Raw genomic sequence first — 23,754 nt, forward strand, 5'->3', positions numbered from 1 at the left:
TGAACTTGAACTTGGAGCCAGGCAGGCAGTGTGATTTGGCGTCAGAAGAGGAATTCTTCCCTGAGTGCTTAAGATCAGAAGCAGCTGATGAGGCTGGGTGGTGGCAAGAGGAGGTTTGAGGGGGCGTAGGCGGGGTGGGGGCCTCCTCACACAGCCGGTGGGAAGCGGGCAGAAGAGTGAGGTGGGTGTCCTGAGTGCACTGGACACGTGGCTCCTTTCCAGGGGTGAAGGCCAGCATCGGGCCGGGCGGGACTGGGGTCTGAGGTGGGGGTCTGGATGTGTCAGAATCCCTCGGAGCCTGACGGACGTCACATCCAGGTGGCCCAGCCCCAGCAAATCAGAGCGTCCAGGACAAGGGGCAGGTGTGGAAGGTGAAGGGCTGGGTCTGCCCTTGACACCTGCCCAAGGCAGGCTGATGTGTTGCCATTGGGGGAACCCTCCGCACGGCGGGTAGCATCTCAGGACCCGAAGCCGTGGCCTCAGGCATGACTTGTGGGTTCCTGGGGCTTTCACTCTGGGCGTCTGAGCATTTGTGCTGTGGAGTTAACTCGGAAGAAATTGTCATGATATGCACGGGCCCTATTATGCCCTGCTTTTGAGCAGATGAAAGCCTGCCCTGTGCAGGGAGCAGGTGCCTTCCCCCAAGGAGGGGGCTGTGGTGGCTGTGATGCTCAGACCCCAGTGAACGGGGGTGTGATAGCCCAGGGCCTGCACACTGCCAGGTAGAAGCAGAGGATTGCGCCGGCGCAGAGTGTGGCCTTCTCACCTATGAGATGCATGAGCAGGAAGACTTCCTTCCCCGCGGCTGGGGAGTCAGATGAGAGCCTGCTTTCCAGTGCCTGGGTGGGGCCACATAGACAGGACAGCAGATATGGACTCTCTTCCTTTGAATCAGCAGTGTCTTGTGTTCTCTGGCCCCGTGGGCGGGGGACAGCCACTCGCTGCAGGGTACAGTGTCTCACGGTCCCCCAGACCCTCATGATGTGGCCCCCTGGGGGTCCTGTAGGCTCTGAGACTGGGAAGAATGGCAGAGCAAGTGGCGCCCTCCTGGGCCCCAGCTCTGGGGGTTGGCCGGGGGACTTGGTGAGACCCTGGGAGCCTGAGTGACTCTTGTCCCCAGAGCCAGTGGGGGAAGGTGCCTGGGCCAGGCTGCGATCCCACGCACCACGCGACCTCCAGCGCCGGCCTCCCCCAGCCCTCCCCAGCGGCCTGGCCAATGGAGGCGCCCAGCTGGCTTTGGTTTTCCCCAGGTTTTTCCAATTATGTGGGATGGGCTAAAAACAGCAGTAGCGGGGCCTTATTTGCGAGTTCCCACCGTCACCCGAGCAAGCCCATGGCCCCCCTCTCTCCGGCGGCGGCTCCTTGTGGAACAAGCCCCTGTTGTGACTTTTGTTCCTGGGCATTCCTCCCCGCCAGGGGCTTCTGGGCGGTGTGTGCCCTGCTCGGGGCTGAGTGACCTGGGCAGGTGACTTGCTGGGGCTATGTCCAGGGCACGTGGCTTCACTGCCCCGCGGGGAGGGGACGGGGCAGGCTGCCACCCCGTTTTGTGCCCTCCACCGTGGCTGCTTGTTGGGGCGGGTGGGAGGCTCGGGCTTCGTGATTTACGGGTCTGCCTGCCGCACCTCGCCAAGAAGTAGTTTTAACAGATGTTTGCAGGGACAGGAAACAGAAGGACGAGGGGATGTGGGGGCCGAGGTGGGGGGTAGGGGGTGGGGGAACAGAGGCGTCACTGTCGGGTCTGACGGGCAGACTGACAACTGGGCCGATGTCTCACAGCCCCTCACGTCCATCCGTCTCTCTGGGTGGATTAGCCGAGGCTCGGGGCCGAGGAATAAGGGGCGCGTTTGTTCCCAGTCTGGCTGTCTTGTCACTTATCAGGGAAGTAGGTCAAAGGGAAAAGAAAGGAGGCCCTTGTGGCCGGGGCCGCCGCCGCCCGGGCCATGATTGGCGGTGACTCTGCAAACAGAAGGCAGCTGCTGTTCTCAGCCACGGACCGTGAGTTTTTAATAGCAAGGAAATCAGATTGCACAGTCCCAGGAAATGGTGTCACAAGTCCAGGCACTAACTTTTTTTTTTTTTTCGTTTTCTTCGGGAAACGGAGGTGTAACTTGCAGACAGTAAAATGCAGAGTCTAAGTGTCCACTGTGATTCGCTTTGACAGTCACGCACGTCTGCCTCGCTCCCACCCCCGTCCGGATGCAGAATGCTTCCAGCTCCCGGAACGTTCCCGGGGGCCCGCGGCAGACCCCCCCCACCCCGCCGGGGCAGCCCCCGCCTGACTTCCGTCACCATGGATTAGCTTGGCTGTTCTGCAGCGCCCCAGAAACGGAACCGCACGGCGTGTGCTCCTTTGTGTCTGAGCCCGAAGACTAACTTCTAAATCTAATAAAAGAGGAGAGGGGAGCATGCCCTATTCTTAGAAAGAGAAAACTGTCATCCCAGGGCCCGGCGAGACCGGGTGGCGCCTCCCGGGTGCCCCGCGTCCCCCGATGGAGAGCGACGCCGCAGTCACTCCCTGCGCTGGCCCCAGCCACACACACCCCCCCCCCCCCGCAGCCTGTGCAGTGTTCCCCTTGCTGGCCCAGCCGGGTCCAGCTCCAGCCCGGCCCCAGAGCTCAGGCGGCTTCTGTCGTCTGCGGAGTCAGGTTCTGGGCCCGAGGTCCAGGCCCTTGGTGAAGCCATCGGCTGCAGGAGAAAGGCCTCACCTGGCCCAGCCCTGTCGGCCACGTGCCCCTCGTGCCCGCTCTGGCTTTGGGGACGGCTGCAGGTCCTCTGTCTTGGTTCCATGGACCGTGGCCCGGCACGTTTACCCTCTCCAGTTTGCAGAGCTCTGGAAGCAGTGAGCTGGTGGCTCGTGTGCTAGGCCGACGCCCGGGCCTCTGGCATGTCCTCAGACGCCTGCCACCCCTCCAGGAGATGCGTTATGATGCGCTCCCTTGTCCCCCGCACAGGAGGGATCCTGGCTTCCCACGGGACCAGTGTCAGGCCCAGGAAGAATGCTGGGAGTGTGGACACGGTGACTTCCAGAGCATCTGCTATGGCAAGCGCTGAGGTTTTTTGGTCGTCCTGGCCCCAGGACTTGGCTGACTGCACCCTTGTCCCCTTTTTGCTACTCCTGGTTAGGTGGGAATTGGGATCTGATTGGCTGTGACCTGGTGACATGCAGGGTCTTCCCGTCTCACTGACCTGGGAGTGTCAAACAGGCTCATGTCTCCTAATGAACCTTATAAACCCTGAGGTGCTTGGGCACCAGGCTGGCTGGCTCTGTCGGCTAAGCATCCGAACACGACCTCTCACCTCAGGTCTTGATCTCAGGGTTGTGAGTTCAAGCCCCACGTCAGGCAATATACAAGGCATGGAGCCTATTTTAAAACAACCAAACCAGACAAAACGCTGTATGGTGCAGTGCCCTTGAGTTAGGGTAAACCATGCGAACCCTGGTACCCCCCTTCACCCCCAGCCTCCTCCGTGGTTTTGGCCTCGCTGCCAGGTTACGGTGCCCGGTAACACCGGGGCCTCACAGGAGCTGGTCCGAGGGGCTGGGGCCGGCTGCTTTGGAGGTTTAGGCAGCCAGAGCTTAAGCAAGGCCCCAGAGGAAGGGATGGAGGCAGGATTTGGACCAAGCAGCCTGCCCCGAGGGAGCTTTCCTGGGCAGTGCAGAGGGGGGCGTGGCTGCCACCACCTCCAGGAGCTGCAGGACAGGATGTCATCAGAGGAAGACTATGGGACGCGGGCAGTGTGCCTGGGCTCGGGAAGGCACTCTGTGTGCTTTTTTTTTCCTTCTTTTTTTTGTAAGATTTTAATTATTTGAGAGAGTGAGGGAGAGCGTGAGCAAGGGGAAAGGGGGAGAAGGCCCTAATGCGGGGCTCAGTCCCAGGCCTCTGGGCACACACCGGAGCCAAAGGCAGGCACTTAACCTGCTGAGCCAGCCCGGCGCGCTCTGACTCGGTCCCGGGCCTCTGGGCGCACACTGGAGCCAAAGGCAGGCACTTAACCCGCTGAGCTAGCCGGGCGCGCTCTGTGTGATTGTTTTGAAAGACCTGAGCCACATGCCCAGAGCGGTGGGGTCGGGCTTTCTCCCTGTGGGTCTCCGACTGTTTCATGTCATCCGACCCCGCGTCCCCCTGTTTCAGGCTCCCAGTCGCCCACCTTTAATTGGTCCAATCAGCTGTCCTTTGTTCACGAGTCTCTCAAGGCCCTCTGGGCTGGGTCATGAGCCTTCAGGGTGCATCTCTGCGGCTGTAGCTCAAAGAGAATGTGGCCTGAGGCCGGTCCCCGGGGGCGGGCTCTGGGCCGCTGGGAGGGGGACCTGTGCGAGGGCTGTGGCCTTGGGCTCAGAGACTCACTGACTGTCACACGACCTCCCGGGCTCCCTGGGGAGCCTTCCCCACTCCTGATTCTTACCTGTGAAGACACAGAGGTCAAGTTGCTCACCCCAGGTGGCTCAGTGAGGAACTATGGCTGGGGGCTGCAGTTGGGTGTGACCTTCGGGCTGGGTGGCGAGCAGTCCCTGAGGGGCAGGGGGAAGGGCAGGTGGCAGAGGACCATGGCTGACCCCTGGCTGCGGGGGAACAAGGGAGTCGGGAGGCTGACACTGACCTCGCTGCCCTGGCTGCTCCAGGTCTCAAGGCAGAGGAGTGACTCCCCCATTTTATTGCTGTGCAGATGGAGGCCCAGACTCTGGGCCGAGGCGATAGCCTGCCACGGACTCACGGGAGGCCCGGGGTGGGTCCCGCAGACAGACAGCTGCTCGGGCCTCTGGTTTCCAGTGGAGCCAGTGCCTGGCCCAGCCACTTCCCCTGTGGTCACTCGGCACGGCCTTCTGGGCCAGGGCGCCGGGCTGTGGTCTCAGCGCCTGTCCAACAGCTTACCCCAGGGGGCCATGGGGAAATTTAATCAATTGCTGAAAAACAAAAATAAGTTGGCTGCGGACCAGCTGTGAAGCTGTTTATGGCCTCAGAGACGGTAGCGCGGAGGGCGGGCTGCGCTGGGACCTGGCTCTGCCCGTGCGAGGTCCGGGGTGGGGGCGGGTAGGGAGCGGGGTTGGGGCCAAATGGGGGCGGGAGGCTCGTCATCCTGAGTCCAGCACGAGGAAGCCGGTGGAAGGACCGACTGGGGTGGTGCGAGCCTTCGGGTGGGGGCCCGTCCTCTCTTGGAGACGCAGCTGGTTCAGTGGGGACAGTTGTGACGTCCGCTCTGCCTGCTGGAAAGGCTGGGCCCCGATGCTGGGTGCCGGGGTAGGGGGAACGCGGGCCTTGGGGCCGCCGCCTCTCTCCTCTGTTGATTTGGTCAGTCCACATCCTGGAACGTGTGGTTTTGCTCATCGTGAAAAATCCTTTCCCATGTTGGGGAGCAGAGGGGATAAATCGTAAGATCTTCCAGGATTCCCTGCTGGACCACCCGGCAGGGGCCTCTCCTCCTCCTGGGCTACGGGGGAGGGACTGCGGCTCCACTGCCCCCCCACCCTGCCCCGTCCCTCCTCTTGGTTCTTCCCTCCTGTTTGGCTCAGGCCAAATAGGTCAGCCCTGCGTGGCCACTCCATTCCCGCTGGTCGCCTGGTCAGACAGCCTTGTCGTGCCGAGCCCAGCCCCTCCCCCCATCGCCGAACCACGAGGCCTCTCCGCATCAACCCAGGCACCATGTTTTAAAGTCTTGATGTTTTCTGGTTGAAAAGTAACATTCGTGATCACCCTTGAAAGGAGGACATCCCACAAAATAACAGAAAATAAAAGCACCTGCAATGTGGCTGCCCAGATGTGACACTCTCCTGTCCCCTCTGCTTGCGTTCAGATCTGGGTTGGCACGAGTCCCTCATCGTGTGGGGGCCCCGACGTGCCCGACCTCCTCCACCGCCTGCCGGGCGTTTCCTCCCCCAGCCCTGTCCCCGAGCCCGGTGCTCTCGTGGGCTCTTTTCGCTGTTCCCAGGTTGTGGGGTATGAACGGTGCCACAGGCCCTTTCCTGCGGGTTTGGGTTTTGCTGTGATCGAGAGGCCTCGGGGACCCTCCCCAGCCAGGAATCTGCCTGTGTGTCCAGCGGCTGCTTCGGGCTGGGCTTGCAGAGGGGAAACTGGAGGGTCACGGGGTCCCCGAGCCACACTGCCGTCCAGGAAGCGTGGGCCGGGCACAGTCCTCCGGGAGGCGGGGGCCCTGCTGCAGCCGCGCTGAGCGGCTGGCCTTTTCCCCTCTGGAATCCTCTTCAGGTCACCCGTCTCTTCTGGTTGTTGCTGAGGTCTGGGTGGTTTTTTTTCTCGACTTGGACGCCTTTCAGTGAACTTAAATGAGGCATAGACTTTGCCTTGTATGGCTGTTTTAGGTTTCAGGAAAATCGAGCAGGGGCTCCCGAGTGTTCCTGTGACCCTGCTCGCCCTCCTGACATGGCTTCCACTGTGATTAGGACGGGCCGGCGCCTGTTGTGAAAGGCACACATGAGGGCCGGGGACCCACAGCCTCGCTCGGCCGGAGGGCCACATGGCTCCCCACCTGCTTTTGTGCGACTATTTTTGCAGGGTTGAAAAGAGACTCACAAGAAGAATGTTCTGTGGTGTGGAAGAAGGCTAGGGCATTCGAATTTTGGTGTCCCTCCATGGAGCCCGGCCCACAGAGGCGGGTCCCTTACAGCACACGTGTGCAGACCCCGCCGGAGACCAGAAGGAAGACTGGGAATGGACCAAAGATAGTCACTGGGGACATCTGCGTGTGTTTCCTGCCAGGCTTTTGTTCGGGGAGGCTCTTGTTTGTCTTGTGGCTGGGCCCCTGCTGCACGGGCCCCTGCTGCACGGTTTGCACGAGGCTGCCCTGAAGACGGCAACGGGCGCAGTGCTGTCCCAGCGTCCAGCGCGCACGGCGCATGTGGGCCAGCCCGGTTCCCGTCCATCCCGGCTGCAGCAGTGACCCTGTGCGCTCTGGAGGTCCCCCCGGCCCTTGGACCTGCCTGTCCTTCCACAAAACCTTTCCTCTCACCTCTGCTCCCCACCGCTTGTGGGGTGTATCGTGTCCCCCAAAAAGACGTGTTGAGTTCCCGGAACCTGTGAATGGGCCCTGACTCGGAAACAGGGTCTCTGCAGGTAGAACCGAGTTATAAGGTCCTCCTGGAGTCGGGTGGGCCCTGAGTCCAATGACTAGTGACCTTTATAAGAAGGAAATGGAGACCCAGAGACGCCGGAGAGGAGGCCATGTGAAGACAGACAGGGGCTGGAGTGGTGAAAACACAGGCCAAGAAACATCTGGGTCTTGCTGGTAACCACCAGAAGCTGAAAGAGCCAAGGACGTCTCCAGAGCCTTTAGGGGCAGCATGGGCCTGCCAGCACCTGGGGCATTTACTTCTGGCCTCAGAACCGTGGAGTCCGTTTCCGCCGTTACGAGGCGCCCCTCCCCCGTTTGCGCTGATGGGTTACGGCAGCTTTCTCCTGCATCGCGCCTGCTCCGTGTAACCCACGGGACGGTGCCCTGCGATGGAAGCCAGCTTGGTCCGGAGGGACGTTGGCAGGCAGGGATGGTGTTGAACTTGCCGCGCCTGTGACTCTGGGCCATCCCTCGGGTCTGCTTTTGTGTTCTGAGAACACCCGCTGCCAGGAAGGCTGTGCCCTGGCCTGGCCTGGGGTCCGTGCCCTGCGCTTGGCCCCGGGACAGGGGCGCTGCCCTTCTTTCCTGCGCTTGTGCGTGCAGGGAGGAAGGGGAGAGGTCAGGAGTCCGCCTGAAGGAGGCTCCAGGGACGGCTGCCCCGCCGGCGAGGGGAAGGTTTCACTTTCCTAGGCAGCCCCGTGGGGCAGGCTGTTTGTTTGAACAACCCCAAAGAAAGCCATTTGGCCAACTGTTAGTTTCTAACCAATTTACTTCCTTGGTGTTTAAACAAACCCCTACCCAGAATCCGTGTCTGGTCCCAGGGAAGGGGGTGGCCTCCCCTCCTCCTGGCCCGGCCCAGTGCCCGACACCCACCCAGGGAGCCCGAGGCCAGGGCTGCCGCTCAGACCTGGCTGCAGACAGCCCTGGAGGTCCCCTGGGAGCGGGAGCCTCGGCGAGTGGCCCACGGAGCCCAGGCAGGGAGATCTCTCTCTGCAGCTGCCCCCCCCTGCCCCCACCTCGCCACGGGCCTGGTCCTGGACAGAGAGCTCTGGTCCTCCACGCTTCAGGCAGCGGGCTGGGCTGGGGCTCTCACCTGCGGGTCCCCGTCTTCCAGGCCAAGCTCAAATAAAAACTTCAAAGGCTCTGCAGCCCAAGGGGTGTCAGACATTCCCCCCCAGAGTCAATTATCACCTACAGATTTATCCTGGCATTTAATTACTGCCTTAGTCACAGAGACTTAAGAGACGCTGATAATGGGGTTCCTTGGCCGTGGGGTGTGCTGGAGGCTTTGTTTTGACCTGGTTGATGGAGGGCTGGGGTCCCTGATGGCTCTGTGCCCCTGGAGTCTAGTACACGGTCACAGCTGCATGAATCTGAGGTTCTTGGAGCCAGAGGCCAGGATTCCCCTGTCTCAGCTGGTCCCTTATAGGCCCACCTGTAACCCCCGCTCTGCTTCCTAGCACCCGTTCACGGACGCTCTTCCTCCCCGAAGGGCTCTGCCCTGTGTGTGTGACCCCAGGAGCACCGGCGGGGCCCGGGGGATCCTGTGCCTGTCCACCTCCGCCCCCAGTTCCTGGTCTAAAGTAGCTGCCGCAGAGAGAGACCTGGTTGGGGGGCCGAGCCAGCCGCCCGGTGGCGCACCAGCACCGGGCTTCCTGCGTGTGCCATCTGGTGAAAGCCAAGTGTTTGCGGGGCCTTTTTTTTCCACTTGCTCCTGTAGACCCTTGCGCGGGGAGCTTAACCTCTCTGTGCCTTGAGTTCCTCATCAGTAAAATGGGATGTAGTTGTACCTCTGGGATGGCGTGAGGCTCACACTATTTTAGGTGATTGTGTCTGGAGGACCCCAGGAACGGGGATGGGGAAACAGATGCTACAGGTATTTTGTGGGGCACCCGGGTGGCTCGGTCAGTCAGGCGTCCGACTCTTGATTTTGGCTCAGGTCATGATCTCAGGGTCGTGAGATTGAGCCCTGTGTCCGGCTCTGTGCTCAGCAAGCAGTCTGCTTGGTATTCCCTCTCCCTCTGCCCCTTCCTCCCGCGCGTGCTCTTTCTCTCTCGAATTAAAAAAAAAAAAAAAATCTTAAAAAAAAATGTATTTTGGGACAGAGCATTGGTTCCCCTCAGGGACCAGTGTTTTCTCTGGGGAGGAAGTCCTGCTTGAGGTCACGTGCGGTTTGACACACACCCTTCCGCCTTGCACGGTGAGCTGCCCTGGCCTCCGCTCGGGAGCCCGACGACAGCCTCTTCGGATGGGTCTTGTAGACACCCTCTTGGGACGGGGCTCTTCCTGGACGTGCCCTGGAGGGGCATCCCCTGTCCCTCCATCATGGGAGATGAAGCCAGAGCCTTTCCCGGAGTTTGGTTTTATGGTTCCCTTGATGTCAGAGCCAGAAAGAAACACACACCAGCAGGTTGGGCTGATTCTTCAGTGTAAATGGGGAGACCAGAGCCCGGAGAAGGTTAGAGACCTGTGCAGAGTCACACAGAGATTTCGGCCCTGCGTTCTCCTGGCTTATCTAAGGACGTCAGCACCTGCCCTGGGTGTGGCCTGGGGTCTGCAGAGAGCCGAGGAGGCATGTGCACAAATCCCAGTCAAACATTAAGTGTGGTGCCCATGCAGTGTGTGTGTGTGTGTGTGTGTGTGTGTGTGTGTGTGTGGCCAGCCCATCCACTGGGGTAAGGGTGGTAGGAAGGCTTCCTGGAGGAGGAGGGGGAGGTGTGGGACCTGGGCCTTGAAGGACAGGTCAGATAACAGAACATTTTGGGAAGAGAGCCCCAAGGAAGACAATTTGTTAAAATTCCCCTCCTTCCAGTGCACACTATATCAAGGCCAAATCTGAATTTGGGTCTCGGAGTTTCCAAAGCAGTCAGGCACTTGGGGTGCCTTCTGGGCACTGCCTGCCTCAGTTTCCCAGGCCTGGGCTCAGAGAACTAGTGCTGTCATGTGTCGCCCTCTAGTGGAGGAATTGGGTGATGAGCTGTGCACCTCGGAGCGAGGATTCCCCGTCCCACCCTTACTTGAAATGCAGGTCAGGGGACCCCAGGTGGACTCTACGAGGCACTGGGCTCCGAGGGCTCTGCCACTGGGGCAAGAAGTTGGCACCGGGCGCCGGAGAGGGTCTGCTGTCTGAGGGCTGTGGCTTGACCAGGCAGCTGCCTGCAGAGCTGGGTCTGGGGGCCTGAGGTTGACGGATGTGCCTGGCTGGTTCTGTCCCTGTCTCCATCCTGCGTTGCTACATAACTTGAGGCAGGTCCTTCCCCATTCTGGGCCTTTCCTCAGACTAGGCAAGTGGTCCCAAAGTTCCGGAAGGGGTCTCTGGGCCTAAACTTGGCTCTGCAAGTCCTTGAGACCAGAAGAGGCCAGAGTGAATGAGGGGACAAGGACCCAGCTCTGCGGGAGGGCACACAGCCTCCAGGGGTGTCCTGGTCAGGGTTGGGGAGTGCTGTGAGGCTCCCTGTGCTGTTTGTCCTGGAAGTTCCAACAAATCCCAGCAGGGAGGGTCCAGGATGGGGTTGAGATGTTAACCCTGCTGGGGTGGCAGAGGGAGCCCGGGGCACCTGCCCCCCGGTGCTTGCCCTCGTCAGTGAGAGAGTCACGTGGGAAGGAATCAGACCGTGCAGTGATATGTGCCGTTAGGTGGCATGAAGCTGCCTTGGAGGGGTGAGCGGGGTTGGGGGGGGGCTCATGAGAAAATGGCATCTGAGCTGAGCCGTGAAGGGGGAGCATGTGGAAGGTGCAGCCCAGTGGGGGCTTTGAGAAGTGTGGCTGCCAGTGGCGGTCTGGAGCCCAGTGTTTCCGTGGGACCTGCATCTGGCACTGGTTTGTGGCCAGGAGAGGAGCTTGCAGTGGGACCTGCATCTGGCACTGGTTTGTGGCCAGGAGAGGAGCTTGCAGGGGTGAAGGGACACTGAGTGTGAAGCAGCTCTTCCATGGTGGTGGAGGTCAGGTGGCTGTGTGGCTTTCAGCTGGTTGCTTGACCTCTCTGTGCCTACATGGTCTCCTCGATACTATGACGATACAAACAGTGCTGGCCTCCTAGAGCCCTCAGGGGGATGAGCTAGTGACCACAGAGGAGGGTCACAGCGAGTGTTACCTACGGTCACCGGTGGCTGCGCGGAAAGCTCTGACCCTGGGGGCTGGCAGAGCCCCTCCCTGCCATGCCCAGCGCAGGCCTGGTCCGCTGTCCTGCTGCCGGCCTCTGACCCCACCGCATGTGCTCCCTCAGGAGCCGAGGAGGTGCTGCTGCTGGCCCGGCGGACGGATCTGCGGAGGATCTCGCTGGACACGCCGGACTTCACCGACATCGTGCTGCAGGTTGATGACATCCGACATGCCATTGCCATCGACTACGACCCGCTGGAGGGCTATGTCTACTGGACGGACGACGAGGTGCGGGCCATCCGCAGGGCGTACCTGGATGGGTCAGGCGCACAGACGCTGGTCAATACCGAGATCAACGACCCCGACGGCATCGCGGTTGACTGGGTGGCCCGCAACCTCTACTGGACGGACACGGGCACCGACCGCATCGAGGTGACACGTCTCAATGGCACCTCCCGCAAGATCCTGGTGTCCGAGGACCTGGACGAGCCCCGGGCCATTGTCCTGCACCCTGTGATGGGGTAAGCGGGGTGGGGTCGGGGGGGTTGGACCTCCAACCTGGTGGGGGGGTGCTGGGAACCAGGCCACCAGAAGTGAGAGATACTAGCGTCTCTGGAACTTTTGCTGGCATCAGAATGCCCCCAGAGGAGGCTTGTTAAGATGCAGGTGGCTGGGCCCCTTCCCGGAATTCTGATTCAGGAGGTCTGGGGCAGGGCCTGGGAACCTGAATTTCTCATAAGCTCCCCCCGGGGATGCTGCTGCTGGTCCAGGGCCCAGACTTTGCAATGCTATGATGTCGTGTACGTGGGTACCAGGCCTGGAGAGCTGGGGGGAGTCTTTCCAGGGGCCTCACCCTTCTCACCTGTGAAGCGGAATGCTTCTCCAGGGTGGTTTCTAGGCTGATGATGGGATGTACTTAATGGCCTTTCCTGAGCATTGCACACGGGGAAGCTTTACCTCCTCCTCTCTCCCCACCGGAGGTGGGTACAGTCGTAGAGTAGAGGACACTGAATCCCAGAGAGGTTAGGGGACTCACCTAAGGTCACACAGCAGGATGCTGGGATCGGACCAGGCAGTGTGGCTCCAACTTTCCATTTTGGGATTCTGTGAAAACAGCTCGTCTGTCGATGTAGGAGCCTTTCCGAGAAACTTTGCAGCTCAGAGCAGGGTACAGCCCCCTTCCTGGGGCTCATGACCAACAACGGGAAAGTGGTGGGGGGAGGAGGAAGAGTTGGAGCTCCTGGCGGTGGAGCCAGGGCTGCAGGGGGAGCCTCTGGCCCTCCGTGCCCGGTGCCGCGTGGTATCCCGGAGACAGCCTGGAGGAGGAGCTGGAAAGACAGGAGGGGGACCTGGGAGCTGTGCCTTGTGGGGACTAGCAGAGCCGCAGCGGTTGTAACCGTGGTCCCTGGCGGGGGCTGTCAGGTGCTGCTCAGAGGTACAAAACCACGGACACCCGCTCAAGGTGCCTGCTGGCAGAGCTGGGCCTCGTGGCCCATCTGCCCGTGGAGCCTGCGCTTTGTGCACAGGAGCCCTTCGGCTCTTTGAGGAAGGTTCCACTCCACGTGGGCCCCCTGCCTGGCGCTCGGCCCTCCGGCCCATGGGTCTCCCAGCACATCTGCTGTCCACCCACCTGCAGGACAGGAGAAGGGTCCCACCTGCTCCCTTCGAGTCCCAGGATGCCGAGTTGTGAAGCCCATGCTGTGGGCACCCCCGTTTCCTGTGGAGCCCCTGGTCCCGCGTGTGGGGGGCTTGGCGCTCATGTGGGCAGGGAGCCAGCACTGCGTGTGCACCCTTCAGCATGGGGAATGTGTTGTCCTCGGCCCTGGGGACGGGCCGGACAGCGTCAAGGACATGTGCTTCCCCTCCAGCCTCATGTACTGGACAGACTGGGGGGAGAACCCCAAAATCGAGCGCGCTAACCTGGATGGACAGGAGCGGCACATCCTGGTGAACACGTCCCTCGGGTGGCCCAACGGCTTGGCCCTGGACCTGCAGGAGGGAAAACTGTACTGGGGAGATGCCAAGACGGACAAAATCGAGGTGAGTCCTCCCCGCCGGTGGACGCTGGTTCCCGAAGCTGTTTAACGAAGGTCGTGCTGCCTGGCACAGCCCAGCAGGCCTGGAGGCCCTGGAGCCCATGACGTGTACCAGGCGGGCAGCGGATGGATGCCTGTGCTCTGCTGGGTTTTTTTTTAAGATTTTATTTTTTTAGAGAGAGAGAGAGCGCATGCTCTCCTGTGTGTGTGTGTGTGTGTGCGCACGCGAGCCAGGGGGTGGGCAGAGGGAGAGAGAATCCCAGCAGTCCCCACACTGAGCGCAGAGCCCGACGCGGGGCTCGGTCTCATGACCCTGAGATCGTGACCTGAGCCAAAATCAGGAGTCGGTCGCTTGACCCACTGAGCCCCTGTGCTCTGCATTTTGGCCAAATAGGATCCTCGAAAAAATAGTCTATTAGGATACTTTTCCAACATGCAGGAGGCCTGTAAGGAGCCGTGTGGCTGAGTGAACCCCGTCGCAGGGCACTGCGCTTGTGTGAGAGGTTTTCGGGGGGAGCTGGGTGAAGGACACACGGGAGCTCCTTGAGTGACTTCTTGTGTGACTTCAACTATTTCAAAAACAAAATCTCCGTCTTTAAATTTACTTCTTTATTTGAGAGAATGCGCGTGCTCGCCAGCTAGCAGGGGTGGGGGAAGGGTCAGGGAAGGGGAGAGAGGGAATCCCAAGCAGACTCCCTGCTGAGCATGGAGGCCGATGTGGGGCTCGATCTTACGACCCTGAGATCATGACCTGAGCCAAAATCAAGAGTGTCAGTTGCTTAACCCAGGTGTCCCTCGTAACACAAAATCTTAGTGAAAACTCACACACATGTGCCCACCATGCAGCGTAAGACAAAAAAATCTTACCAACGTGGTGGCAGCCAGGTGACCACCATTCTGAATCTGGTGACGCGTTCCCAAGGCGTTTTTCTCTTGCCAGGTGGATGTGTCCCGGAACGGAGCGTCATCCTGTTCTGTGTGATTCCGTGTGATTAATTTAAGCGATGTGCAGATGTGTTCTTTGGCAACTTGCTCTTTGCTCGTGGGTGTAATTTTTGGATTTGCTCCGGAGACAGTCGTTCGATTCGTTCCCACAGCAGGGAAACCCCGACGTATGTGCCTGTCCTCGGTGTGGACGCCTCCCTTCAGTGCTGGTCACATCACTGCTTATGGACCACTCACCTGGGGGTAAACTTCGCTCCTCTCTTGGCTTCGGGGGGAACCACCCACCAGGCAGCTTGCCAGGGGAGGGCGGGAGCAGGGAGACGGACGTGGTTTCATGCCATGCTCCTGGACAGGGGCTCTGGGCTGAGTAGGTGCCTCTTCCGCCCAAGTCGCTGTCCGAGTGGCCAGTTCCTGCCGGATTCCCTACAGACGACCCTGTTGCTAAAGGGAGTTTCCCTCGAGCCTCTGAGCCTGAAGGCACGACCCTTGTTTCCCTTGTGGTCAGCCAAGAAGGCTTCGCCCGGGGACCCCACCCGCCCCTGGGAGCAGCTGGGGGGCTGGGGACGTGTGTGTCGGCTGACGCTGCCGGACACGTAACAGGCGTGGCTCCGTGTACTCCCGTGGTGGGGTGCTGGGGCCCTTTACTGTGGGAACACACGTGACCGATGATGGCCGTTTTAGCCATTTTAAAGTGTGCCGTTCAGCGGCCTCTCCCGCAGTCACAGCTGAACCCCAGCAGCCATGGCCGCTGCCCCGTTCCAGAACGTTTCGTCACCCGAGACTCCGTGCCCACTAAGCAGCCAGGCCTGGTCTCCGCTCCCCGCAGCAGCCCCCAGCACCCACGGATCTCCTGTGGTCCCCGTGGGGCTGGCTGTCCCAGAGGTTTCATGCGAGTGTGGTCCTTCGGCGCGCAGCCTTCCGTGCCGGGCTTCCTCGCGCCACGCGTTGTTTCTGGAGTTTATCCTCACGGCGGCATCTGTCCTCGTTTCGTTTTTACGGCCTATGACCCTGGGCACCCGGACGGACCGCGCTGTGCAGCGTCTGTTGACGGGCATTTGCGTTCTCCCCCCCCGTGGCTGCCGTGAGCGAGGCTGTCAAGGGCACCGCGTGCTAGTTTTGTCTGCGCGCCTGTTACTTCTCCGGGGAGCACCCGGAGGCGCCGAACTGCTGGGCCATGTGGGGTTTCACGCGTGGTTCACGGACGCGCCGTCACAGTGCTCCGCAGGGTGCCCCCTCCACGCTCTCTGTCCTCGGCAGCGCGTGTTCTCTCTGCACAGCCTTGGCCGCTGGAATATTCCACGCCCTTTATCCTGCCGGGCGCTCGGGGGTGTCCCTAGCTTTGACGGCATTTTCCCGATGACGGGCGAAAGGTTGTTTGTCCCCCAAGCGTATTTGGAGGTGTGTGGCGTGGTTCCCACTCGTGGATGAGAAGCTGAGGTCCAGGAGGACGGTACCTTGCTCAAGGTCACGTGGCAAGTGGGTGGGTTTTGGTTTTCCATGTTTAGAACCAATCCTCAGACAAAGCCCTAAGACAGCGTCAGGTTTCCAGACAGAATCTAAACGTTATCCTCTTGGTAACCGCTAAGTAGAAGGGACAGAAGTCAGGAGGCGCGAGGCTGGGGACAGGTAGGAGCGCGGTTTCGAGGGTAACCGACCAAGGAAGACGGTCTGTCACGGTAGCGTGAGGAGAGGGAGGGCCCGGAGTCAGGGACGGAGTCTTCACCTGCACGGGGCCACGCAGGCAGACCAGGAACGCCTGCGCAGAGCGTGTTATCTGTTTGGAGCTAATCCCCGGAGAGTGTGAAGAGAGATGCTACAGAATTAGAATTGGGGAATCTTTGATCAGGCCGACTTGGGAAATGCAGGTGTGTCGGTGTTCTCAAACTACATGCCTGAGGGTCCCTTTCCCTTTCTTTCCCCGCCTTGGCTTTGGTGGCACACACTTTGGGAATGCCGACCCCGGCGGAGCCCGTCGCTGCCACTTCGCACACATCCAGGGCTGACCCTAGCTGCGGGGTTTGTGCTGGGCACCCCTCCACCCCTGCCCCGGGGGCGGTGGGGGGGCGCTGCTCACATGCATGGACGTGGAGACCGTCCTCCACGTAAGCAGCGTGTCTTCTCCCCACAGTGGGGATGCCCCAGGCGAGTGTTGTGCTGGCTTCTCGGACTCTAGCATTCTTTCAGTGGGGACATACCCCAGACACAGGTGTGAACATTTTGGAGGTGGCCCAAGCGTGCTAGGGGCCTTGCCTCCACGTCCCTGCTGTGGCCTCTCGGCCCTCGCTCTCGGGCCCCGGAGTTTGCTGCCGAGCCCCTGCGGAGTGCCAGCTCTGTTCCAGGTTCCTGGGCCGGCTCGGTACGTGTGCCCAACAGCTGTTCCTCTGCTGTGCCCCTCGGGACCATGCTTTGGATCAGGCCACAGGCTTCATGCTGACGGTCATGGAGGTTCCCCGGGGCTTCCAGGGGGAACCGCTGAGGGACCAGGGGCTGTGTTTACTTTCCAGTTTCCAGGTGGGAGGGATGGTCCGGGGAGGAATAAACCAGGCTAGGGCAGCAACAGGACATGCTTCTAGCCGTGGTGACGTTTCCCAGAAATGACGCCCAGTGACAATGGAACGGCCGGGCCAGGTGCTAAGGAGCCGGAGTGCTGGCCTCGGGCCTACCTCGCCCAGTTGCCTTTGATGGGGAGGATGGATTTTGTGCAGCCTGGCTGTGTGCTTGGCCTGGCTCTGAACGCAGAGGGAAGGCTCTGGAAGAAAGGAGCTGCAGACAGTGACAAACGGGCTGTCCCTTTGAAGAGGTAATCGGGCTCCCGTGTCCCACCCACCAGGCCCCCGAGAAGGACTTTCTAGGGCAGCTGCGGCTAAACCCTGGATGAACCAGGAGGAGAACAAAGGTCTGGAAGGGCCGGGCTGGTGACGCGGGGATTCATCTGGATGGCATTAGTGGCATGTGGATGCGACTTAGGGGACAGGCCGAATTGCGGGCATGTCTGGGCTGCCCTGCAGGTGGGCCCTCCTGTCGGCCTTGTCTGTGACAGCTGTCCTGCACATCGGGTCCAGGCCAGCCCCTCGGCTGGCCGGCTAGCTGCCATCGTGACCTTTGGGAGTTGCAGTGTGGCTCCCCCCGGTGGGGCTGGCTCAGGCTGCTCACTCTGGGAGGCGCCGGACTTCCCTCCTACAGGCTGGAGCCATGTGGGGTGGGTGGGGGCTGAGGTCCGTGGACACAGAGGGGAATCGGGGGCCGTGTCCACGGACCTCAGCCCCCACCCTTACCCCTCCCCCAGCTGCCTCTGCTGCGTGTCGCACCCTCCTGGGCTAGGAATTCCCTGGGACACCTCCTAACCCATCTTCCGGAGTCTAGAGCCCTGGGGCCCAGCCCTCCCACGACCCCAGCCACGCCCTCAGGACCGGCCTCCTGTACTCCCCCCCACCCTGCGGGGCTCCCCACCCTGAAAACACTTGCCCTCCTCCTCCGACCACAGGCCTTAGGTCTCGTGTCACAGGGGTCAGCCGGATTCATAAAAGCCCCTCGGACTTGCTGTCTGCCCGAGCTTCTCTAACCAGTGGCTGCCGCGGCCCTGCACTTCTCTGTCCGCTCTTGGCAGACGCTGGGCTCTTCCTGCCTCTGTCCCTGCTGCTTGGCAGACACCAGGCTCATGACGGCCCAGCGTGGGCCCCCCTTCCCCCCCACCCCAGGCAGCTCCTTCCCTCCCGAGTGCCCTCCGAGTCCACGTGCCCTGCTGCCCCCAGCCCCCTCCCTCGGAAGCCGAGAGTTCCCCCTGCCACATGCCCCAGTCTCCTGCATGGGGAAGACTCGCCTTTTCCAGAATGCTGACATCCTGGTTCCTACCTGGAGGCCACGTCTCCCGGCCGGAAGCCACAGCACCTTCGAGACCGGGCCAGTGCTCGTGCTCCGGATTGGCTGCCGGGTCCCCAGCACCATCATCGTCACCACCTCACTCGTTTGTCAGTCGGTCTCATCTCCCAAAGCAGATAGGAGCTCTCTCTCGGGCCCAGCTTGGGGTCGGCCGTCTCCGTGGGGCCGGTGGGCGGGGAGTCAGGACGCGCTGGGTCTGTACGGAGAGTGCCTGCTCCCACACTCTCGCCGTGGCTCCCACTGGCCCCTTTCCCACGGCTGCTCAGCAGGTCCCTGGACAGAGCTGCCATCACATCCCCCCCGCCCCCTCTGCACCCCCTGGCGAGCACCTGTCCCTTCCAGGCGTCCAGGGACGCCGCCCCACCGGGAAGAGCAGCAAGGGACAGACCTGTGGCCCGATGGGGCGGACGTTCAGGTGGGAAGATAGACACGGGGGGACGGGACAGCAGCGGCACGTCGGAGGGACATTGAGAGGGGATGGGTGCGGGGGTGGGACGGCGTCCTGGGTCCCCGGACAGCGCCTGAGCTGATTTTCTAGCCGTGTGTGTCCCGAAGCCCTGCCTTCGCGGACGTGTTGTGCAAATCCTGTTGTCTTCTGCTTCCGGAGTAGGGGGAGGAATTCTGCCCCTTAGCAGTGCTGACAGGGACAAAGCGTTCAGACGGCCGGGCACACACCGTGATGCCTGTCCCCGGAGGGTGGTTTCAGCCGATGCTGAGTTGAAGCGGGGACCGGTCCTGCCCCTTTGAAGCCCCAAGCGGTCTTTGTGAAGCTTCGTCCTCGGCTGTTTCCCTCTGGGGTGCTTGGACTCGTGGATGGACCAAGCCGAGGTCTCAGGCCAACCCGGGCTCTTTAGCCTGTCTCTGTAGCAGGGGGTGTCACCTGCGTGTGGCTTGCCACAGACTTGCTGCCCCACACCCCAAAATCTGGGCTCTCTGGGGCCCCCTGCTGTCTCACCCTGGCCAGGGCAGTGGGAGCTGGTGGGTCCTGCCCCCTGACACCTGCTGTCGGGGCCAGCTCTGTGCCAGAGCACCTGGTCCACACCGCCTGTGGGGCAGGCTGGCAGGTGGGCTGAGAAGAAGTCATGGCTGAGCAGTTATGCATACATCTGTCTCCCTGCCCCCCGGACACGGACTGGGTTGGCAGAGGGGACTTCTGGCACAGCCAAGGTAAATACTCGGGGCGGGGGAGTGACAGCTGCCAGGCCGGGTGGCTGGGTGTCCTTCGTGCCCCCGGGAAGAAGGTAGAACATGGGGCTTCCGGGCAACTGAGCTGTGTGTGTGTGCCCCCAAGTGCGAGTTTAAGATCTTGTTTATTACGTGGAACAAAATAACCAGGGCGGGGCACCTGGGTGGCTCAGTGGGTTAAGCCTCTGCCTTCAGCTCAGGTCATAATCCCAGAGTCCTGGGATGGAGCCCAGAATCAGGGTCTCTGTTCAGCGGGGAGCCTGCTTCCTCCTCTCTCTCTGCCTGCCTCTCTGCCTACTTGTGATCTCTCTGTCAAATGAATAAGTAGAATATTAAAAAAAAAAAATAACCAGGATGGTTCTAATTTGGGAGGTTACGTCTGACTGTGATGGAGACTCCATCAGAAAACAGGAGTCTTTTTCCCTTGAAACGTACACTTTCAAAGGGTTGGTCTTGACCTCCTGACTCTCAGCAGGTGGCTTTCTGAGCCCACCACTTTGTGGGCCTCCCTGTAGACCCTCCGCAGGTGCTGCCCCTCAGAGCACAGCTGAGGGTGCGCTTCCTTGGGATCTACTTGTCCCACCTCTCTGTGGCCCTCCTGCCTAGACCCGGGCATGGATCATGGAGTTGGCCCTGCTCAAGAGGACAGAAGCCAGAGTTCAGAGAGGGCAGCGCTGGTCCTGGGCACCCTTGGCGTCCGGCATGAACATTCTTGACACAACGTCTTGGTGAAATGTCTAGTTTCCTTTCCTGAAGATCAAGGGCACAGGTGCTCAGCTGTAGACCAGGGCTTAGACTCTACAGCCCAAGGGCCGGATTGACCGTGTCTGAGCCGCTCTCACACGCAGGGCGGTTTTCACACTTGTTTTTTTTTTTTTTTTTTTTAAAGATTTCATTTATTTATTTGACAGACAGAGATCACAAGCAGGCAGAGAGGCAGGCAGAGAGAGAAGAAGGGAAGCAGGCTCCCCACTGAGCAGAGAGCCTGATGTGGGGCTCAATCCCAGGGCCCTGAGATCATGACCTGAGCTGAAGGCAGAGGCTTTAACCCACTGAGCCACCCAGGCGCCCCGGTTTTCACACTTTTAAATGATCAGGGGGAAGAATCAAAAGAAAAACAGTATTTTGTGATGCGTGAAAATGACAGGAAATTCAAATTTCAGTGTCCACAGAGTTGTTTCTCTTTCTTGCGTGCACGATGCTGTGTTGGCGCACACACAGCCTTGCTCACTCACTTACACGCTCTCTGACGGGATGTGTTCCTGAGGGTACCATCTTCCCCTTCTCCCCACCTCACCTCCTCGGCCACGAGCCCAGGATGAGACCCCACCCGCGGGCAAGTTTTGTGCAGAGCGTTCTCTGAGGGCCGGTGCCCAAACCGTTTGGAAGGCTTAGTCCCCCACCTGCCACTTGCTGCTAACCCGCGGGGCCAGCCTGGTGCCCTGGAGATGAGCACAGCAGTTGGTACAACCTGAGCTCCTCCTTCCAGGTGAGGCGGGCAGCACCCCTGCTTTGGGTACAAGGGTGTCCCCCAATCTCGTATTCTGTCCTGGGGGCGCCTTGGAACTCCAGCGGGGAGCCGCTTTCAGGATCCATAGGGGGCCGGCACCTCCCACTTCTGTGTGAATTGCCCCAGGTTGGGGGCCCGGGCCTTGTCTTTGTTTAAGTTGTCTGGATGATGTCAGCTGCTCCCCTCAGTTGCAGGTGGAGAAACTGAGGCCCCCGGGGCGTGGGGGCTTGCTGGGCCCCTCCTGGGTGACCTGGCAGTTTTGTCCCGTGTTGTCCTATGGCAGATGGACCCAAGTCTCTTCTGTTCAGCGTGAATCTGATCTGTCTTCTGTTCTCACCACCTGCAAAACAGAGTGTTTGTCACTTTTCTGCGGAGCTGGAAACACAATCTGGCTGCAGGGGGTCTGCTGGGACTTGTTGTGTCGCTTTCATCCTGGCCCAAGAGCCGGAGAAGCTTGATGTTGTGTTTTATCGAGTCTTGCTTTCAACATCAGCGGCTACAGGATCATCTGTCACCGGAGTCTCATCTTACCCCATTTGTGTGTTTCCGTCGGTTAAGGCGTTTTTATGTCTGACAGCAGTTTTTTCCTTTGTGGCTTTTGTGGTTAATGCTTTTTATCAGCACTGGTTCTTCAAGAGAAAGAGCTAGCTTTCACAGCTCAGAGTAAAGGGCCAGTCGTGTGGGGGGGGTTGAAAAGCATCTGAGAGTTACGGGCTCAGACTCAGGGCCAGAAGGGTCCTCCGAGGTCATCTGGGCCTGACCAAGCAAGACATGGGTCCATAGACCAGTGCGCCGTCTTGCCCAGCGCCCCGGGCGTGTTAGTAATGCAGCCCCTGGAAGCTCAGGTCCTCGTCGAGCCTGTGATCTGACACCTTCCCGGCCGGCAGACTGTTGCAATCAGAGCCTGGCCCGGTCTGAGCCCTGCTGAGCACAGCTGTCTGCCTCGCCTGGCCCTCTCAGTGCCGTGTCCGTACCCAGGCAGGGGAGGCTGCGGGGAGAGCCCTGAGCCAGCCCCACCACTGAAAATGTCATTCGTCCAGCTCTGCCGGGAGCCACGGCCCCTGGCGTCATAGCATGGCCTCGCAGGGTGCAGGCAGAACGGAGCCTCCTAGGCATTGGGCCTGTCCCCGCTCAGGCCCGAGGCTGGTTCATACCTGTGTCTGCCGTCCCGCAGGTGATCAACGTTGATGGGACAAAGAGGCGGACACTCCTGGAAGACAAGCTCCCCCACATTTTCGGGTTCACGCTGCTGGGGGACTTCATCTACTGGACCGACTGGCAGCGTCGCAGCATCGAGCGCGTGCACAAGGTCAAGGCCAGCCGGGACGTCATCATCGACCAGCTGCCCGACCTGATGGGGCTGAAGGCCGTGAACGTGGCCAAGGCTGTCGGTGAGTCTGCTCAGCCTCCAGCCGCGAGTGAGCCAAGCTGGGCGGCACCAGGAAGAAGCAGTGGGCTCGCGGCTGCCCTTCGGTCCACGGGCGCCCACCCCAGGGATGGGCAGGGCAGAGTATGTGAGATCTGGTGGAGGACAGCTGGGAAGGGGCGTGGTGTCTCCGCCGGGGGTATTGACTAGGTCGTGGTTGTGGACGGGCGCTGTTGGCACAGTTGTTGCAGTCACGGCTGATGTGTGCCAGGTGTCTGCTGTGCGCTGGGCTCTGGCTGAGTGCCGCAATGCCCGGAGCCACCCCATACACTAATGCCAGTGTTGCTCCATTTGCCCTGTTAAGGAGGAGGGACGCATGGCCACGTTGCTGGTGTGGCCAAGCTCGGGACTCACTCTGGGTCTGCCTCAACCTTGTCACTGGGGTGGGCTGTGATGGCTGTCCAGTGTGGCCAGGCTGGACCTTCAGATGCACACCTTGTTTTTGTTTTTTTTTTTTTTTTTTAAGATTTTATTTATTCATTTGAGAGAGCATGAGGCGGGGTTGGGGGCAGAGAAAGGGAGAGAGGGACCGGCAGACTCCCTGCTGAGCAGGGTCGGGGCTTGATCCCAGGACCCCCAGATCATGACCAGAGCTGAAGTCAGATCCTTAACTGACAGGGCCACCCAGGCACCCAAACACACAGCTTTTATCTGAAAACCAGGATCTGCAAAAAACTCACTTAACACTTAAAAAGCTGTGCAAAGGGGCGCCTGGGTGGCTCGGTGGGTTGAGCCGCTGCCTTCGGCTCGGGTCATGATCCCAGGGTCCTGGGATCGAGCCCCACATCGGGCTTTCTGCTCTGCAGGTGGCCTGCTTCCTCCTCTCTCTCTGCCTGCCTCTCTGCCTACTTGTCATCTCTGTCAGATAAATAAAGAAAAAGTCTTTTAAAAAAAAAAAAAAAAAAAAAAAAAAAAGCTGTGCAAAGGCCTGGAGGTGATTTGTCTCCTTCTGAAAACGATTCCAAATGCGGGTCATTAGGCTACACAGGAGAGAGAGTAGGATCCAGGTGTGGTGGGGGCGGGCTGTGCCCAGCGGGGGACCTCTGCCCCTGCTGCAGCACCTGCACGTCGGAGGGGCTCTATGGACCTCTGCTGGAGGAACGAACAAATGGATGAATGAATGAACGGGCAGAGGAGATCCTGGGCTTGGCCTCCGGTAGCTCCCAGCCTCCCTGTCCAGCAGCTGAGACCCTCTGTAGCGCTACTCCAGGCAGCGGCTGTAGCTGGGGTGGTGGGGATGCCTGGCTTTAACACACAGGGGAGGTCACTTGAACTTGGAATTGAGGGAGCAGGTGGGGGCAGGGTGGGCCAGGCCGAGGGGCAGCTGTGCAAAGGCCCGGAGGGGAGGCCTTAGCCGTCCAGCGACCCGGGTTCCTGACAGAGAGGCGATGGGACCGGTAAGCTCCGTTTCGCTGTCACCCTTTAGAACCCGCGGATTATCTACCGTGGAAGGTGAGCCCCTGTGCGAGCTCAGCGATACACGAAAGAGAACCCAGCGGGTCAGAAAAAAGATGCGTCCATCGGGCGTGCTTTCAAGTTGAGAGACTGGGTTCATCTCTCTGTCTCCTCTTAGAACTTTCTGAGAGAGATGGGGAGAAGGATTCTTCTTT

At 60.4% G+C, this 23,754-nt stretch overlaps 1 protein-coding gene across 1 annotated transcript in view; it reads left to right on the forward strand.

Moving 5' to 3' along the window:
- LRP5 (LDL receptor related protein 5) overlaps positions 1 to 23,754 on the forward strand; it is a 98,021-nt gene that overhangs the window by 42,683 nt on the left and 31,584 nt on the right. Inside the window, exons 6-8 of the mRNA XM_059149824.1 lie at positions 11,288 to 11,684; positions 13,032 to 13,203; positions 21,893 to 22,109. Coding sequence (XP_059005807.1) covers positions 11,288 to 11,684; positions 13,032 to 13,203; positions 21,893 to 22,109 — 786 coding nt within the window. The remainder of the gene's footprint in view (positions 1 to 11,287; positions 11,685 to 13,031; positions 13,204 to 21,892; positions 22,110 to 23,754) is intronic.

The sequence above is a fragment of the Mustela lutreola genome, chromosome 1 (genome assembly GCF_030435805.1).
Source record: "Mustela lutreola isolate mMusLut2 chromosome 1, mMusLut2.pri, whole genome shotgun sequence".
Classification (NCBI taxonomy): Eukaryota; Metazoa; Chordata; class Mammalia; order Carnivora; family Mustelidae; genus Mustela; species Mustela lutreola.